The sequence below is a fragment of the Neoarius graeffei genome, chromosome 9 (genome assembly GCF_027579695.1).
Source record: "Neoarius graeffei isolate fNeoGra1 chromosome 9, fNeoGra1.pri, whole genome shotgun sequence".
Classification (NCBI taxonomy): Eukaryota; Metazoa; Chordata; class Actinopteri; order Siluriformes; family Ariidae; genus Neoarius; species Neoarius graeffei.
Genome location: NC_083577.1, coordinates 55,629,234 through 55,645,473, shown reverse-complemented (window position 1 = coordinate 55,645,473; position 16,240 = coordinate 55,629,234). Strand labels below are relative to the sequence as shown.

General features: G+C 41.6%; 2 protein-coding genes across 2 annotated transcripts in view; both read right to left on the bottom strand.

The window, feature by feature from the left end:
• Positions 1-150: 150 nt before the first annotated feature.
• gpr161a (G protein-coupled receptor 161a) lies at positions 151-8,224 on the bottom strand. The gene is made up of 6 exons (XM_060929851.1): positions 8,008-8,224; positions 4,464-4,833; positions 2,977-3,695; positions 2,085-2,192; positions 1,687-1,806; positions 151-1,522 (listed from the first exon to the last, which is right to left on the bottom strand). Exons 2-6 carry the CDS (start codon positions 4,814-4,816, stop codon positions 1,257-1,259), a joined length of 1,566 nt encoding a protein of 521 aa, XP_060785834.1. The 5' UTR covers positions 4,817-4,833; positions 8,008-8,224; the 3' UTR covers positions 151-1,256.
• Positions 8,225-10,954: 2,730 nt separating this feature from the next.
• Positions 10,955-16,240, bottom strand: part of f5 (coagulation factor V) — a 43,268-nt gene continuing 37,982 nt past the window's right edge. Inside the window, exons 18-26 of the mRNA XM_060928764.1 lie at positions 16,017-16,196; positions 15,804-15,920; positions 14,662-14,733; positions 14,479-14,564; positions 14,228-14,383; positions 13,995-14,139; positions 11,465-11,616; positions 11,197-11,379; positions 10,955-11,098 (exon numbers count right to left, since the gene is read on the bottom strand). Of these exons, the coding sequence (XP_060784747.1) occupies positions 10,955-11,098; positions 11,197-11,379; positions 11,465-11,616; positions 13,995-14,139; positions 14,228-14,383; positions 14,479-14,564; positions 14,662-14,733; positions 15,804-15,920; positions 16,017-16,196 (1,235 nt within the window). The remainder of the gene's footprint in view (positions 11,099-11,196; positions 11,380-11,464; positions 11,617-13,994; positions 14,140-14,227; positions 14,384-14,478; positions 14,565-14,661; positions 14,734-15,803; positions 15,921-16,016; positions 16,197-16,240) is intronic.

Genomic DNA, 16,240 nt, shown 5'->3' with positions numbered 1-16,240 from the left:
CAGCATTCAGGAAGGTGAACCATCTTCTGTTCAGCCATCAGTTTCAGAATCGTGAGCAGTTTAGGTACAAAGTACACAGGTTGAGAGGACAAAATAAATATTTATGGAATTGAATGTGCTGTGGTAATTATGGACATGGAAGAGTAGCTTTTAAATGATTTAATATATACATATACACAAATGGATAATCAATCTTTGGGATTGTAATAAACAAATACAAGAAACTCCTCTAGTTTGTTTTATGGTATTTTTATACACCCCCCCCCCCCCCATAACAATATACATCACAATTAATATTGACCTTGGTATAAAACATTCCACAGGAATTCTCAAACTAAACTGCAAACTATTCTTTGTTGCACAGTTTGGATGCCAGTGGAACATTTTCCTTATTCTTACATTAGCAGTAGAACAGGAACATGATCAAGACAGCACATACCATTTTCAAGTGCTGCCGTATTAATAAAAGATGCTCAACACTGCTTTTCATTTCATTACTATTGGAGAAGTTCCTTATGGAATAATTTCCTAATGCTATGCTGTTTCAACTAAGGCCTACAGCTGGATAAGCCTCATGGACTGACTGAATACAATCATATAAATAACTGCTCATAATACTGATTATAATGTACCACATTAACTTTAAAAAAAATAAAATAAAATAATAATAATATATATAAAACATTAGAAACATTGTGGCATAGTGTCACCAGGCTACCTTTCTCTGCATGAAACAGGAATACAAAATTAATTTGTTTTAAGACCAACCATCTCCATAAAAAAGTCAATTATACAAAAGAAAACATGTATAGAATAATATTTATACTAAACATAAATTACAAGAGCCCCCTCAGCACTAATTGTTCCCACAGACCGCATAGTTACTCAATATAGTGGTTATGGCTTCCTCCAAAAGGAAAAAGAAGAAGAAAAAAAAAAATAGGGCACATGGAAAAAGTACTAATCAAAGTATACAAGTTGTACCTGTTTTTAGTGCCACCTGTACACAAACACAGCTTATAGCGGCATCTCCATTACAGTACGTGGAATTTGTTTGTACAAGTTTCAGTCTCCTTTATCCAAGTCTTTAACCAGCTCATAGGTCCTATGTTTAATCAATTACATAATCACTAAGCAACATTTTTTTTAAATGGATAGATGGATGCATACCAGAAGATTCTGTACCAAATAAGGCAGCATAGTTGGTGCACAGTGTGCCAGTTCTATATTGTACTTAAAGTGCAGTGTATAAACAATCAGACAGATTCGTCAGGGGCATTTTCTTCATCATCATCATCTTTGACTATTCCTTCATCAATGCTCTCCATCCTAAGTCTCTGTCCAGCTTGATACCGTGGTCCTCTTGGTGTGTTGCGTACCATCAATAAACTGCTAGGAATTGACGTGCTGTCCCCAAACAGCTGCAGCTTGGCATCATTCTCTATGGCCTTTGCCAGACAGGCTGCAAAGCTGTCAAGGGACTTATGGACATCGGCAGTAACTTGGACTGTTGGGAAGTCACCTGAACAAAGATGTAATTATGGGTAAGACATGACTTGCAACAAAAGCACATGGTTTCTCAATGTTGCTATACAGTTTATAAACGTTCTTTATTAAGGAACTTATGAGACACTGGTGTGTCTTACTGATTTTTTGCTGATGCAAAAGCGAAAAGGGTTCAAATACTTTTATAAGGTTGTTCCACTTGGTCCTCAAATGTTACAGAGCTTCTTCTTTTAAAGCCATTGTAGTGTGTGAAATGGGAGGTGTCAGATGAGTAGTTATCCAGTAGCATGATGTCTGTAGCTAAAGGAGAAAACAGTGAGGATTGCCGAAATACCCAAATACATTAAAATGTTACACATCATAGGTCTGAGATGCTTAATGCAGACTATGTCCATCAAACAAAAGCCCATATATATGCTCTATTTACAGTTAAAAAATAAATAAATAAAAATACCAGTAATCATAGCCTTTTGGGATTTTCAAAAATGTTTGGTTGTGCTCTGGAGAAAGTTTCCTTTGACTGTAATCAGTGTGGGAATTGTGGGCAAGTGCAGTCTGTGTGTGTTGCACATACATACCTGAGTCTTGAGTATAACTGAACCCAGTATCACCAGTGCTACTGGCAGGCTCTATAAGCTGCCCTCCTCCAACTAGCATGGCTGTCAGGTGTGGAGACATCCCCAGGTCTGAAGAAGACATTTATTTGAGACAAATCAGCAGGTTTAAAGGGCATATTCTGGACAATTTTTTTTTTTTTTTTATATGAAAGTATGTCCCTTTACACACTCATCCAGAAGGGTAATTTTGCACAAGGCCATCTGTCTACAGCAGAAAAAAATAAAATAAAATGCGTCTGGAAAAATCCCAAGGGAGTCTGGAGCCAGATTCGTGATGTTATCTGCGGAAGCGCCAGCAGGCTGCGCGAGCTTTGCACAGTTTCAGTGCACAGCCTGTGTAGACCAAGCGCTCCCATTTCTCTCTCATTGTCCGATCTTTTGGAAAATGACGAGTACTAATCCCATCAAGATTGGTGTTGCTACACCCTCCTACAATACATCTGTTAACCATTTTAATAATTACGCGATAACGAAGAAATTTGCAGAAAACCACCAGGTCGTTTTCTCATAAACAAACCAGCGCTGACGTAGGAGTCAGAGGGAGGCATCCCGCAGATGACGTCACGAAAATCAATGTTTCCCGGGAAATTCAAATGCCAAGTTTTTTCAGAGGCGGACCAATTCGCCTCAAATGGCTTGATTTCAACTGAATTTTTCTTTTATTGCGCAAGGTAAAAAAAAATTGCTGAGAATGCAGAATGTTACAGATATTTGACCAAAGTTTAATATAAAATAGAATTACTACATTGATCTTGCTCCTGAATTTACCCGTGATATGCCCTTTAAGCTTTCTATACTTCAGGGCATTTAAACGCAACATGCACACAATCTCTATTCATCTCAGGGAACTAACCAGTGATCCGGTTTGAGATGCTGAAGAGTCGTGATGTCCTGTGACGTGTGACGAATGACTCTCTGTAGTAGCGGTCCCCGAAGCACATGCCCAGCAGCTCCTTACGCACAGTTTTGTTCCACAGCCCATAGATTAATGGGTGGCATGCTGCACTGGTGAAAGATAGCCAGGATGCTAGAGTCTCTAGCTGTGGAGAAACACTTCCTTTTCCCCACAATGCCTCAGTTCCAATCACCACTACATAGGGCCCCCAAGTGGCCAAGAATGTCCCTATCACCACCAGGATGGTGATGAAAGCTTTGCACTGGTTGCCTGAGTAAATGAGGCTCTTGCGGCTGCTGCTAGATGAAGTGGAGGTGTTGGAGTTCTTGCGACCATTCTTCTGCATGCTAGACTCCTCCTGGGCAACCACCACAGTCCCACAATACACCTTACGTGCTTTGATACGAGCAACACGGAAAATAACACTGTAGCATACTAGCATAGCCGCCAGGGGAAGTAAGCAGCACCAAGTGACCCAGAAAGATGTATAGCCAACTTCCTTGTACCAGGCTGCTGTGCAGGCCCACTTGAAGTTATCAAACTCAAATGCTGACCAACCAAAGAGTGGTGGCAGGGAGCCCACTAAAGAGTGAAGCCAGATGTAAACAATGGCCACTGTGGCCCGATTTCCTGTGATCTTCATGGGGTAGATCATGGGGTACAATACAGCATAGTACCTAAGATCAAGAATGGACAGGAGTGTCAACAGAGTTGCACTTAAAAATGTCACAAGAGACATGCGAGTCAACAAAATGGCAAAACATTTAATAATATGAATTCATTAAAATGTATATTTAATAGTATTAGTATAAATGCACAAGTGATTATAGAAATATCACATGCGCTGATTGGTCAAGAAATTCGGACTATTTCTCGATAATCACCTGAAGCGACTTGGCAAAACGGCAGCCAATCGCTTTGTCACCGTAAGTGAGGAAGAATTACAAATTATGAAAGAAAATGCTGTTCCTAAAAGCACTAAAGATGCTATGAAGTTTGGTCTAAAACTATTCAAAGGTAAGGTGAAATTGTGATTTATTTTATCTACTTCAAAACAAAAAGTATTTTATGTGACTTGAGATCGATAAGTGACGCAAGTCTTTGCCTCGCTGTTATTACATTTGTATGCCACTTTTGAAGTTTGAAATAAATTATTTTGAATATGATTTTTTTTTTAAAAATAAATCACCTGCGTATTTATGCTAATACAATTATCCACCTCAGGCTCAGTGAATAATACCTATATTCACCTCACCTTCGATGAATTATTGTTAATTAATAATTTTAATATTTGCTATTACTTTTAAACCACTCAGTGGTTTAAAAAAAAATACAAAATAAACAGCGAGGTGATAAGCTTTGATGCTCTCCATATATAATTTAGAAATACACTAGATCCAGACTTTTGTAATGTCATTGTAAAAAAGTCTAACAGACTGACTCACCGATCAATAGCAATGGCTCCTAGCGTGAGCATGCTAGCCGAGCTAACAAGCAGATAAAGCAAGGCTGTGAAGTTGCACCACACCACCCCAAACATCCATTCCCGCTGCAGAGAGCTGGCTACCACGAAAGGGAGCGTGAGCACTGACAGCAGCAGGTTGGACAAGGTCAAGCTGAACACAAACTTGTTGCTGGGTGTCAGCAGGTATGGCTTCTTATAAAGCGTCACAACAATGAGCAGATTTCCCAAGCAGATAAGCAAAGCTATAACTATGATTGAGGCTGACTCGAGCACCATGGTCCCGCTGGCACCCAAACTTTCCACTGCTGTGCCATTCTTGCTGCTGTTCATCATGTCAGGTTGTTATGCACCTGAAAGAAAAAGATCCAATTCAGCAATGATCAGCACTCAGTTTGAGAGCCTTCTGTATTCCGTATGAACAGATGTAGATGAAATACCAAATTATTCAAGGAGCCAATGAGCTCATAGTGTAGCACTGAGATGCTAGCCAAGGCTGTTCATTAAAAATCCCCAGGGATTACTACTAGCTATACAAAGCTGCTTTTGTTACTGTAATGCTTTAACCCCAAGCTTTGTTATTATTCTGATTGTTTAGTGCTCATTGTCCCCAGACTCATGAGGCAATTTGCTCCTAAAAAGTGGTCCTTTGTCACAAAGGCTTTCAGGGTCAAAGTCACAGAGAATAGTTGTTCCTACTGCAGGCTACTCTCATACCATGCAGAGATCTAATTGTATAGATATCAAATAATTTCAGAGGGGATGGTTGAATTATACAAAAGGAGACTTATAAATTGGGTACCTGTAAATATAAAATTTTAGCTTAAAAAATTTCACATCACATCACATTATCTCTAGCAGCTTTATCCTTCTACAGGGTCGCAGGCGAGCTGGAGCCTATCCCAGCTGACTACGGGCGAAAGGCGGGGTACACCCTGGACAAGTCGCCAGGTCATCACAGGGCTGACACATAGACACAGACAACCATTCACACCTACGCTCAATTTAGAGTCACCAGTTAACCTAACCTGCATGTCTTTGGACTGTGGGGGAAACCGGAGCACCCGGAGGAAACCCACGCGGACACGGGGAGAACATGCAAACTCCGCACAGAAAGGCCCTCGCCGGCCCCGGGGCTCGAACCCAGGACCTTCTTGCTGTGAGGCGACAGCGCTAACCACTACACCACCGTGCCGCCCCTTAAAAAATTTTTAGCCTGAAAATCTCCCCCCTTTTAATGAGATTAGATAGTCAAGTAGTTTATAAAGAACAAAGCAACGGTTGTCTTTTTTAATTTCCTTTTTTATTTGTTTGTTTTTCATTTATTCTGAGAGTATAGTGAAGATGCAAGGAGTAGACGTAAAGAAAGTTGGTGAATTCAAGTACCTGGGGTCAACTGTGCAGGAAAATGGGGGCTGCGATAGTGAGGTGAGAAAGAGAGTGCAGGCAGGGTGGAGCAGTTGGAGAAGGATTTCGGGAGTTATTTGTGATAGGAAAGTCCCAGCAAAAGCTAAGACGTATAAGACAGTAGTGAGACCAACTGTGACGTATGGATTGGAGACAGGACCCTTAACGAAGAGACAGGAGGCAAAGTTGGAGGTGGTGGAGTTGAGGATGTTAAGGTTTGCGATGGGAGTGACGAGGTTGGACAGGATAAGGAACAAGCACATCAGAGGGACAGCGCATGTGGAGAGCTTGGGAATTAAGCTAAGAGAGATGAGACTGAGATGGTATGGGCACATCCTGAGAAGAGATGCAGAGCATGTTGGAAGGAGAACGCTGAGGATGGAGCTGCCAAGCACACTAAAACGAGAAGGGCCAAAGAGGAGATACATGGATGTGGTGAGAGAGGACATGAAAGTGGCAGGTGTGGTAGAGAAGGATGCAGAAGACAGGGAGCAATGGAGACAAAAGATCCGCCGTGGCGACCCCTAATCGGGAGCAGCCAAACGAAGAAGAAAGAAAAAGTTTTTCATTTATTCACCCTTTCATTCACTTCCCATCTGCTATTCCTTATGGAGATTGTCGAGAGGTTCAGTCAGTCAACTGAAAGGCAACAAAAATGATGCATCCTACTTCCGACACATCCAAAACACCTTGGTGTGATCTCAAATATCCATGGAATGGATGAGGCAGCAAAAAAAAAAAAGAAAAATGAAAGTACAGTAATATCACACAACAGTTATCTAAAAGAGAACAAAAAAAAGGCATGAATCTCACAAGAGGGGTTTGATAATTGTAATTTAATTACACTTCCAGGGCGGCATGGTGGTGTAGTGGTTAGCACTGTCGCCTTGCAGCAAAAAGGTCCTGGGTTCGAGCCCAGTGGTTGGCGAGGGCCTTTCTGTGTGGAGTTTGCATGTTCTCCCTGTTTCTGTGTGGGTTTGCTCTGGTTTCCCCCACAGTCTAAAGACATGCAGGTTAGGCTAACTGGTGGCTCTAAATTGACCGTAGGTGTGAATGGTTGTTTGTCTCTGCGTCAGCCCTGCGATGACCTGGCGACTCGTCCAGGGTGTACCCCGCCTCTCGCCCATAGTCAGCTGAGATAGGCTCCAGCTCGCCTGCGACCCTGTAGAACAAGGATAAGCGGCTACAGATAACGGATGGATGACGCTCCCAACTGAGACACTTCAAGTATAGTGCTTCAATATCAAATACACTTATCTGTGTTGTTTCTGTGCATCTTTGTAAAACATCCTGCAATCCAGGCTATGAAAATGACCAGATGATCCATTGCACAGATTAAAAAATAAATAAATAAATAAATAAAATAGCTGGAGCAGCCGCTAACTTTAAACATGCATTTTAATAAATGATGGATATATTCTGATAGTCTTGTAACATAGTGGCAGTATATAATGTCGTTTGAGTGAAAGGTATGATCATTTAACAGGCTGTTTACATAATATAACTGGTGGTCATGAACTTCTGTTAAAGCTGCTAAACAAACAAACAAGCCTCATGGCCCCATCGAAAAACTCAGAAAATAAAACATGGAGATAAATCCTGTCATTTGAAATAATGTGAATGGGGCTTTGTTTTTTTTTCCCTTCCAGTCGGATTTATCATAATTTCATGCATCAGGAAAAGCACCTGGGTAAAATCTGCAAAGATTATTATTATTATTTATAGAAATACTCACGACCTATTTAAACTATGGCTAGTGTTGTTGTTTACATGTAATTTAAAAACCCTCTAAATCTATAAATGGGTTAACAAGCTAGCCAGTTTCGCTAACGTAGCTTTCTAGCACAACATTATACTGGCATTGTAGAGGAAACTAAACGTGATTTACGTTTCTTCTTCTATTAATTACGAAAACATCCTTAAACATTTCATTTTATGAGAACATTGCTCGTTTCCTGTCTCCCTTTCTCTCGTTTCCCGGTGAGAGAGAAAGAAAGAGAGGTAAGAAGAGAAGTGCAGACTGAAGTAATGTTAGCCAAGTTAGCTAACAACACAGCATCTAGAGGAATGAAAGTTTCTCTGTAGGGTCTGTAGCTCAGGCGCTTATAAAGTCTCCTCACCTCGACAGAGATGCTTCAGACTCTCACCGTCCCGTGAGAACATGGCAGAAACCGGGCTTGGACTTTTTTTTCCTTCTTTTTCTTAAAGAAATTACCAGCGGTGTGTGATATCTAAATGCATTTTCCATGAGAGAAATCCTTCTTTGTGGTGGTCGGTGCGGATAAAGAAGAGGGCAGTCCTTGGGTTATAATGGCGTCTGCATCCCAGGGTTGAAAACTTCCCTCAATCCCTCTCCCCTTCCCACAGACTCCACAAAATAACACTCTGGAAACCAAACCCGGGTGGGCGCTCACACTTACTCCCACTCACTTTTATTGGACTTTTTTTTTTCTTCCTTTTTCAAGTAAATCTACTTTAAGTAGGTGCTCCTGCTTTTGTCCCCGTGTATGAAAGGGAAACCAGTTTCATTCTCAAAATCTCCCTGGGTGAATATATCTTATCCCACATCGTGGAATTAACTGACCGTGTTAGAAAGGAAGCATCAACAGATTACCACTTTACATTAAACATTCTCAGCATTATGAAGTGGATTAAAATATTCCCGCATTATTTTTGCATACGGATCATGTGTGAATCACAGCCAATCCAATCCCCCTCCCCTAGCGTCCAAATCTAAACGGCTTCCTACTGGTAATGAAGTACACTACAAAGGGTGTAGTGGACGTTATGCCACTGCCTGAGCTGAGAGTTCTCAGACATTTTGCAGCCAAGGATCCCATTTAACTGTAAAATAAATTCCAAGTATATATATATTTCTCCCATGGACATTATTTAAACGTGCATAAAATATTTTGTCTATTTATTAGAGTCACAGATTTTTATTCCTGAACTTTCTTCCCCTGGAACACATTAGGTCCTAGATGACAATCCATCCATCGATCCATCTATCCATTATCTGCACCTGTTTATCCTGTTCTACAGGGTCGCAGGCAAGCTCGAGCCTATCCTAGCTGACTATGGGCGAGAGGTGGGGTACACCTAGCCTGGGCCCGCCCATCCTAAGCGTGATGCAACACGAGGGCCTAGCTCTTCCAAGCTCCCGAAAAATCGGGAGCCAATCAACTTTGAGCATCTCCAACGGCCCTGGGTAGAGGCGTGTTCAAGGCAGTGACGTAGTAGAACTGCGACCGGAAGCCATAGATTGTTTACAGAATCTATGCCGGAAGCGCTTCATTCACTAGAAACATTACGAACATGGAGCAAGTTCTCATTGAAAACGGAGCAAAGAGCAGCCCTGGAGGTATTTATTGAAAGGAAGGACGTTTTCGCCTTGCTCCCGACCGGCTTTGGTAAGAGTTTAATCTACCAGTTAGCCCCGTCGCGTCACGTACGTCAGAGGAAAGAGTGATGTGATTGGTTTAAGCTTCGTCACAGCCTTTTCTGGCTTCGACCAGTAGCAAACTGAGGCATTTCAGGGAGGAGGGTCAACCACGCACTTTGGGAAACGGTTGGGCTTAATATCTTTGCCAGACCAAATGCTCGCAGAGCTTTGAAGTCGCGTTAGCCAGACTAGGGTACACCCTGGACAAGTCGCCAGATCATCGCAGGGCTGACACAAAGACAAACGACCATTCACACTCACATTCACACCTACGGTCAATTTAGAGCCACCAATTAGCCTAACCTGCATGTCTTTGGACCGTGGGAGAAACCGGAGCACCCGGAGGAAACCCACGCACACATGGGGAGAAAATGCAAACTCCACACAGAAAGGCCCTCACTGGCCGCGAACCCAGAACCTTCTTGCTGTGAGGCGACAGTTCTAACCACTATACCAATGTGCCACCCCCCCAAATGACATTCTTTAATTTTATTTTAATTTATTTGATTTGTCATATAGTGACAAGGGAAGAATACAGGGCAAAGCCCCAATTGATTTTCAACCCCTTTGGCATAGATTTTTACACCGGATGCCCCTCCTGACACAACCCTCCCCAATCTTTCCAGGCTTGGGACCGGCGCTGAGTATGCACTGGCTTGTGCAACCCCAGTGGCTGGGTTAGGTATTTTAGCTAATCTGCATGTCTTTGAACTGTGGGGGAAACCAGAGCACCCAGAGGAAACCCACACAGACACAGGGAGAACATGCAAACTCCACACAGAAAGGCCTCCATCAGCTGTGGGGTTCGAACCCAGAACCTTCTTGCTGTGAGGCAACAGTGCTAACCACTAAACTACCATGCCACCCTGTTGTGGATGGAACTCATTCAGTTTTAATTGACCAGTGAAATAAACTAATATTATAAGCACTCAGTAATGAATATAATAACATGAAAAATTGCAGATAAGATTTTCACCACTGTGACAAAAATCACTGACCCCATGGCTATGTGTCATGCACCCCTGGGAGTCCCAGGACCCCACTTTGAAAACCATTGGCCTATGCTATGAGATAGCATTCTTTAGAAAAACATCATGTTTAGCTGTGTCTTCATCTCATTATCTCTAGCTGCTTTATCCTTCTACAGGGTCGCAGGCAAGCTGGAGCCTATCCCAGCTGACTACGGCCGAAAGGCGGGGTACACCCTGGACAAGTCGCCAGGTCATCACAGGGCTGACACATAGACAACCATTCACACTCACGATCAATTTAGAGTCACCAGTTAACCTAACCTGCATGTCTTTGGACTGTGGGGGAAACCGGAGCACCCAGAGGAAACCCACACGGACACGGGGAGAACATGCAAACTCCACACAGAAAGGCCCTCGCCGGCCCCGGGGCTCGAACCCAGGACCTTCTTGCTGTGAGGCGACAGCGCTAACCACTACACCACCGTGCCGCCCACTGTGTCTTCAGATCATAAAAATACTATAAAAAGACTATCTGCATTGGTAAGTTTAATACAGAATTATCAGCGGCAGAGATTAGATACAAATATAGAAAACGATTATCCACAATGTGTGGATTTAGTACAAAATGATGAAACAAAGGTGAATGATCATTATTCAAAAATCACATCCCAGTAGTTCAATCCTCATGGTGGCAGAGTTCTGCCATTTTGTAGGAAGAATTCTGATATATTTGGAGAATATTGGAGGGTAGATATAATTCTTCACATGGCCATTGTTATCAGAGTTGCCCATGAATATCTGCAAAAAAATAAAAGGGGGGGGGGGGGGTTAAATCAGGCAACTGTGTAAAGTGCTGTACAAAAAAAACTTTTGTTTACCCATGTTCAGTGAGGTACCTTCATTTCATAGTCCTCGTTATCTGAGTACTTGATCCATTTCTTTCCATCATCGCTGTACTCTAAAACATAAGTGGTTACAAACATCTCTGTATTCAGTGACTTTGCTCCCTGGGTAACAATTCCAGTGATCTTCTTGACATCCTTAAGTGCTATCTGGAGCCATGGCTTTGTGTCATAACTCTGTGGAGGAAAAATTATATCAGAATGTCATGAATGAATGGATTTAGGATGGATGCAAGAAAAATATGATTTGTGTATTAGCTACCATAGCCTGCCAAGCATTGAGGGATCCTTGTTTATCAAGGCGGGCAAACCAAGGCTGCCAACTGCTAGAATACCAGTTGGTAGCAACAGAACTGGCTGTGATCTGATGATCATTTATATATCCACTCTGCATTCCCAAGGGTACAGAACAGCCTGAAAACATGCATATTAATCTTATTGTAGCCAGGGGCTGACATAAATGATATGGAAAACATGTGTTGTGAAAAGATTGTGTGCAATAGTCTGTCATAATTATGCATAACACACAAATGCCTATTTAGACCATGGAACGAGAGGTCATAAAATAATGCAACAGATAAAAAGATCTCATCTCATTATATCTAGCTGCTTTATCCTGTTCTGCAGGGTCGCAGGCAAGCTGGAGCCTATCCCAGCTGACTACGGGCGAAAGGCAGGGTACACCCTGGACAAGTCACCAGGTCATCACAGGGCTGACACAGACACCCATTCACACTCACATTCACACCTACGGTCAATTTAGAGTCACCAGTTAACCTAACCTGCATGTCTTTGGACTGTGGGGGAAACCGGAGCACCCGGAGGAAACCCACGCAGACAACATGCAAACTCCGCACAGAAAGGCCCTCATCAGCCACAGGGCTCGAACCCGGACCTTCTTGCTGTGAGGCGACAGCGCTAACCACTACACCACCGTACCACCCCAGATTTAAAAAAAAACCCAACATTAAAATATTTCAACAGATAACAGGTTTTCAGTGGAATTGAAGTTTATGCTTAGCACAGGTGCTTAACCTGTATGAGTTGCAACTACTGACTTCCCACTTCTAGCTGACATAATGTTCAAAGAAAGATCATTAAGTGAAATTTTTGGAATAAAGTAAACAAATATTTTCAGAGAAGCTGCTAAATGACATTTCCTGGCTAAAGGCTAATGCTGACTGGTATGATTTTTGCCATACCGACAGAAAAAAAAAAAAAGTCTGCTACACAGAAACTAAAAAAAAAATTTAATCATCTAATGCTTTGATTTCTGACTTAGAATAATTACATGCATGTAAAAGTTTTCTGATCTTCTGATCAGCATACCTGTCCCAAGGATAAGCAAGACATTCACGTTTTTGTAAACAGAATTCACTGTGAAGTAATTCGGAAGTATGATGTCTGCTTGGGGCGGCATGGTGGTGTAATGGTTAGCGCTGTCGTCTCACAGCAAGAAGGTCCGGGTTCGAGCCCCATGGCCGGCAAGGGCCTTTCTGTGTGGAGTTTGCATGTTCTCCCCGTGGGTTTCCTCCGGGTGCTCCGGTTTCCCCCACAGTCCAAAGACATGCAGGTTAGGTTAACTGGTGACTCTAAATTGACCGTAGGTGTGAATGGTTGTCTGTGTCAGCCCTGTGATGACCTGTCGACTTGTCCAGGGTGTACCCCGCCTCTCGCCCGTAGTCAGCTGGGATAGGCTCCAGCTTGCCTGCGACCCTGTAGAACAGGATAAAGCGGCTAGAGATAATGAGATGAGATGTCTGCTTGTCTGTTGAGGTTGAGTCTGCTTTGGGAGAATGGATACAGTTGAAGCAAGCTGTAAAATATCTAGCAGCTAACGTCACGCATGATCTGGTCAATATTACTGATGCCAGCAGGTCAGACTGCTACTCCAATATTCAGAAAATAGTACTGTTGCCTCTCATGCTGCCTTTTAGGTCAGCATTATACCAGGAACAAATACAGAAGCCACTTTGCTTTGATGCATGTTTTTTGCTTTGCTTTGATGAATGTTTATATTTGAAACGTTTGTCTCCAAGCCCAAACTGAAGCACATCACAGGTTCAATTAGACAAAAAGAAGTTCATGTCAGATTGAAAGCTGAAGTGAAGATGGGATGGACAGCAAGTTGGACAACGTATTACTTGTGCAAGTACCACACTGATCATGCAGGAACTACTACTAGAGTACTACATTTAACAGTTATTACACGAAATTGAATTGTACATGAGCTGATAGCCATTAGCCATGTATGACGAGATTGAGTGTAATAACTATTCTGTCTACATTCACTGGATTGAGAAACAAAGCATTTTTATTTTTTACAAATTCAATAAATAAAAATCTTTATACAAAAAACATCTGACAAAATCATTTCCACTTAGAATGTAAACAAACCGGCAAAATGACAGTAGCAATTTATGAAAAATACTCTAATAATTCTTGAAAAAAAAGTCTATCAAATCCTTTTATTCCATATTTTGTAGCTTTTTTGTATTTTTTTCGGGTTTTGTTTTTGAGTACAGTTTTTATTTTGTCCTCAGTTGGTTCAGCAACATGCACCGCCATTTTGTTTTTCTCTACTCATGGTATATGAGCTGATAGTCTAGTAGTAGAGGAGCCAATCAGAGCACACGATTGCTCATATCCAGTGAATGTAGATAGAATAATACTCATTAGAGTACTACATGGAATACTATCACCCAAAAATATGTCTTTGATTATAGCATATCCAAGCTGTGTGCATTCATTGTTCTTAAAACAGAAATAATGCAAGACCATTTCACACCTACCATCTAGCTCACATCCAAAGAACTCCATGCGAACAGTTGGATAATTATATGAATGTGAGGGGTAAAGCCTCACGTAACGGCTAATAATAGGTGGGAAGAATATATTCTCCTTCACTTCATGGGCTCCTCTATTGCCTTCAAAAGTCTTGGGAATTGGAAAAGAAAGCAGGCAAAATCAGCATTTACAAATCTAGTATCTTTGATATGTACTGTACACTGAAGGAGTCACTTGCCTTTTTTGAAGTTTTGCTGTCTCCCTTATACCAACTCCATCTTTTGCGGTCTGTACTGTAGAAAATTGTGTAGTTCAGAACATAGTGAGATGTGAAGAGTCGTTTGGCTCCCTGTGTGGCTATTTTACTGATTACCACTGGCCGTTGGAAATCTACCTGAACAGCAAGACCAGCCATCTTCTTGTAATTACTTAGGAACATGGTGCAATTTATGGGATAATAACTTGTAGACTGCCATTGTGTGATGATACCTGAATCCACTGGTTTAGCTTTGTTGTACTCCATGCATTGTATTTTCCTGTATTGTGCAGTCTGGCCAAATTGGGAAGCCAGTAGTCTTGAATATAGAATGAGTTAAATTGGATTGTCAATCATGGTTATCAAACTATCTGAATCATCTCACATATTACATATGACCAGGGGTGTGATAATACCTCTAGAATCTGATGCTGTTATTTGGCTGTCTTTAACAGCTCCAGAAATCAGACCAAGTTGGTGGTCACATTCTGCAAAATAAAAACAGAAAGGATGCATTTGCAATCTAGTGATGGGAGGAATTTGAAGACGATTTCCATTTATTTATTCTGATACCCTGTTCACTACACTCATACAGTCCCCTCTGAAAGTATTGGAACATTCATCCATCCATTACCTGTAACCGCTTATCCTGTGCAGGGTCGCAGGCAAGCTGGAGCCTATCCCAGCTGACTATGGGCAAGAGGCGGGGTACACCCTGGACAAGTCGCCAGGTCATCACAGGGCTGACACAGAGACAAACAACACTTCACACTCACAATTTACAGTCAAGTAAGGGCCACCAATTAACCTAACCTACATGTCCTTGGACTGTGGGGGAAACCAGAACACCCAGAGGAAACTCTGAAGAGCATTCTAAATGTGACCAATGGTTCTGGTAGATTTTCTCTTCTCAGCATCAAAATGGAATGCTTTCCTCCCACAGAGAGCTCTCTGGTCTTTGTTGGTTTATCCTTTTCAACAACAAATGCAGTCTTTAGAGGTGAAACCCAGGGCTCAAATTAAGAGTAGACACTCAGTTATTAATTATTTAAATACAGGGCATACCTGGGCAACAAAAACACCTGTCAATCACATGTTCCAATATTTTTTGATCACTTGAAAAATGGATGGGTTCAAACAAAGGGTGCTTTGTTCTATGTATTTAACAGATATAAACTTAGATGTAAATATAATGAAATGAAAGCTGAAATTCTTATCTATTGTCTAATAATCATATCAAACTCAAATATCTTAAAATTATAGCAAAAACAAAGAATTGGTCATGCCATTCCAATACTTTCAGAGGAGACCAATTTGTCATGATCACAATCAGTCCCTTTCACTCATCCTGCCATTTCTCTCTATTCTTGCTCAATTTGCTTCAAACATTATGCTGTTCTGAACAATTTAGATGTTAATTTTCCTCTTCAGACATACAAGTCTGCTCACAGTGCTCATCTCAGTGGCGCTCACTGTATGGCAAACATCAATATAGATTTCATATTCATTGAAAATCTCTGAAAGTATTACGTTAAACAGTATCCAAATAGTTAGATACCATTGTCCAGCACTAAAAATAGGGTCTGCATCCCTCTCTGCTGGGCGATTCCAACCTCAGACTCCAACATCCAGAGCCCTGGCTTTGAGGGCCACATCTCCAAGGTTGCGAAACCTCCTGCATAACAGCAGCAGAAATGCAAAAGAGGGTTAATTAACTCATTTCAGCAATGTAAATCAACACAAAACATTAAAAAAAAAAAAGAATGCAAACCAGGTAAAAGTGGAAACACTCCCTGACGATGGGGGTCATTATGCTTTTTAACGAATGTTTGGCCATGAAAATGAATGCTGTGGAAGTCTTTTGGAGAGCCCATGTTTATAAGATGCCAGTGTACAAGCCGATTAGCGTACATGCGGAGTCCTTTAAGACTGTATACAATACCATTGATGGCTAAAAGGACATAAGAAAAAAAAGACAGCTGTTAAGGTACTAGT

Bases quoted from the DNA above. Each gene is read 5' to 3' on its own strand.
- gpr161a (XM_060929851.1), bottom strand. From the start codon at position 4,816: ATGATGAACAGCAGCAAGAATGGCACAGCAGTGGAAAGTTTGGGTGCC. The intron at 3,696-4,463 runs GTGAGTCAGTCT...TCTTGATCTTAG, and splicing joins GGAGCCATTGCTATTGATCG to GTACTATGCTGTATTGTACC. The intron at 2,193-2,976 runs GTTAGTTCCCTG...TGTCTTCTTCAG, and splicing joins CATCTCAAACCGGATCACTG to ACCTGGGGATGTCTCCACAC.